The 2,700-nt window shown below is 66.4% G+C and overlaps 1 protein-coding gene across 1 annotated transcript in view; it reads right to left on the bottom strand.

Annotated features, from left to right (window-relative positions):
* Positions 1 to 1,319: 1,319 nt before the first annotated feature.
* CAPN15 (calpain 15) overlaps positions 1,320 to 2,700 on the bottom strand; it is a 31,740-nt gene continuing 30,359 nt past the window's right edge. The window contains exon 9 of the mRNA XM_011967009.1: positions 1,320 to 2,627. Within this exon, the coding sequence (XP_011822399.1) occupies positions 2,450 to 2,627 (178 nt within the window). The 3' untranslated portion in view covers positions 1,320 to 2,449. The remainder of the gene's footprint in view (positions 2,628 to 2,700) is intronic.

Below are 2,700 nucleotides of genomic sequence, written 5' to 3'. Positions count from 1 at the left end.
CCAGGGAGATGGTGCTGTTGGTGGGGGTGAGACCCAGGAGGAAATGCGGGGGAGGGGAGAGGCCTGCACAGAGAAGGGAGGGGAGGGCTGAGCAGGGGCCGGGCCGTGTCAGTAAGGAGGAGGCAGCCCCGACAGCTGCCCCCGGGGTCTGCCCTGCACCAGGGCTGTGTGTCCTGCCCAGCCAGTCCTCCCTGCTGCCTGCAGGACGCTCGCACCTGTTCCCCTTACCTGCTGCCAGCCACCTCCTCCAGGTCCCCACAGTGGCCCCGGCCCAACACCTGGCAGGGTCTGGGCTATGGGAGCCCAAGTCCTCTGCAGATGCCCCCCCTTTCCCTCACCACCTCTCTGTTGGAGCTGCCCCCGGGGGGTTTCAAGCGGAGAGGAGGCTGCTGGCTGGGCCAGTGGGGACTCCGGGCAACTAAGACGGTGGGCACGGACCCCTTGCCTGCTATGGAGACTCCTGCCCACGAGGGTCCTTCTCGTGGGCCTCTGTCCTGGGTCACCACAGGGCTGGGGCGGCAGAAACCAGAGAGGTGGGTGGCGGTGGGAGTGGGGCCAGGGGCAGAGGAGGTCTCGGGAGGAGCGGGGGTCCCAGATACCCCAGGGCTGGACAGAGCCCGCTCTGTGTCAGACGAGAGTGGGTGCGAGCCTGGCCCCCACCCCCAGGAGGAGCGCGGTGTGGCCACGCAGGCGCGGACAGCAGGGCAGGCGTCCGCTGGCACCGAGGCGAGATGCGTTCTGGCAGCTCCCCGCCGCCCCAGGCCCGCCCGGAGCCAACACTGCTGGTGGCTTTAATTGCTTTCACATTCGATACGCTGCCCGTGACAGCCTCTTACCCTGCACCGGCCGCACCCCAGCCCCCAACTCCGTCCAGGGAGACAGCAGAGCCTCCGACCGACCGGGCGCTTTGATCAGCAGCACCTGCGTGGGGGCAGAGGCCATCCTGGGACGAGACTGGGAGGGGACAGGAAACTTTTCTCCCCACAAGCCCCTCACTCCATCTTTTCCTGCCGGGTGACTGATGGGTTCAGAAAGGGCCCCCAGTGCGGATGCCTTGCTGGGAGAAGCTGCATGTGCTGCTGTCCTGTCTGCCCAGTCCTTCCTGGCCCTGGGGCTGCGGCCCCTGCCCCCACCCAGTCACTCTGTCCTTCCTGGCTGCCCCTTACAAGCTTGTGAGTCACCCCACCACGGCCATCTCCAGGGGCCCCCATCTGTCCACCTGCCCGGGATGCCTGGGCAGGGCCTATCCCTCGGACCTGCAACCTCTCTGCCCTTCCACAGGGCCCTGGACAGAGCAACAGCCGGAGGAGGAGGCGTGATTACAAAACAAAACGCTTTTATTTGGTCCATTGGAGCCTGAGTCGGAAGCCACTGTGGAGAATCCTATCGTAAAGGAACGGTGCTGACGGTTGATAAAATAGTCTCTGTGTCACAAGAGCTGGCCGTATTTACAGGGTTAAAAATATTCACAGCTCGGAGTACAGGGAGGCCAAAGGGGAGTGGGAATGTTTCTCCAGGTGTAACAGCCCCGGAAGCCCCTGCCAGGGTACGAGGGGTAGTGGGGGTGGGGCTGGCTCGCTGCCTGGGGGTGAGGGGCCAGGAGGGCCGGGTGGGGACGCAGGAAGCTGGACTCAGACGACCACACACTCCTGGGCTTCTGTGGGGAGGTGGGAGCGGCTGAGCCCTGCCAACGTCCACGATGGGCTGGGGTCCCTCTCTGTGGCAGGGCCGGGCTGAGGGACAGGGTTGGCTGAGGAGCCTGCTGGTCCTGGCCTGCCCGGCAGCAGTGAGCGGTGCTGAGAACTGGTGCCCACCCACAGCGGGCCTGGCGCCCGCCTGCACCCAGTCATGGCTTCGATCCTGGCGGGCGCAATTGCATAGTGTCGCTGGGGGGTGGCTGGCCAAGGGCCCCTCCTTCTGAGACAGGGACCGCCCTGGGACTTTCCGCTCCACACCAGGGCTCCAGGGACCCCGCTTGCCCCGTGGGGAACAGGGACCCGGGCTCTGGGGGAAAACTGATATTATGCCCCGTGAGGAGTGGTCCCTGATCCCACCCTGGGGTCTTGGCCTCTGACACCCAGATTTGGTTTTGTGGACAGAGCTCTTGGCTGCCTCCCCCACAGGAGACTCTGAGCCCACAGGGAGGGGCAGCCTGGCCTCGGCCCCCCGTCGGGTGTTGGGGCTGGCAGGTGAGTGGGGCTGGCTCACAGCCCGTCTGGTTCGAGGTATTCTGCGTGGTGGCCGGGAGGCCTGGCCAGGCGGGCTGTGGGTGCTCAGGGAGGGGAGGGAGGGGGCGGGAGGCCCATGGGAAGCTGCACACTGGGCTGGCAGCTCCCTGGGCAGGGTCCTGAGATTCTGGTTCAAGCGTCCTCTGTCGGGGTCTCCCTCATAAAGTGCGTGTAGGGGGTGGGGGTCCGTCTGCGCACAGCCCCTGCCCCGGGCATCGTGGTCACAACGGCCGGGGCCCATGCAGACCGGCGACCTCTGGCGTGAGTGGGGGGCTGTGGGTCCCCTTGGAGGCTGTCCAGTCACTGAGAAAGGCCTGGGCTGCCTTGCGATGTGCCAGGCGGTGGGTGATGGAGAAGCCCGCGTTGCCCTCCAGCTGGGATAGGATCACCAGGACCTGCCTAGGGGAGGGGACCGGTGACCGGTGAGGACCAGGGGAGGGCAGGGAGGGATGGGGACAGGGCTGCACCCACC

Source organism: Mandrillus leucophaeus, unplaced genomic scaffold (assembly GCF_000951045.1).
Source record: "Mandrillus leucophaeus isolate KB7577 unplaced genomic scaffold, Mleu.le_1.0 Scaffold78, whole genome shotgun sequence".
Lineage (NCBI taxonomy): Eukaryota > Metazoa > Chordata > Mammalia > Primates > Cercopithecidae > Mandrillus > Mandrillus leucophaeus.
This window is presented reverse-complemented; position numbering and strand designations above follow the sequence as displayed.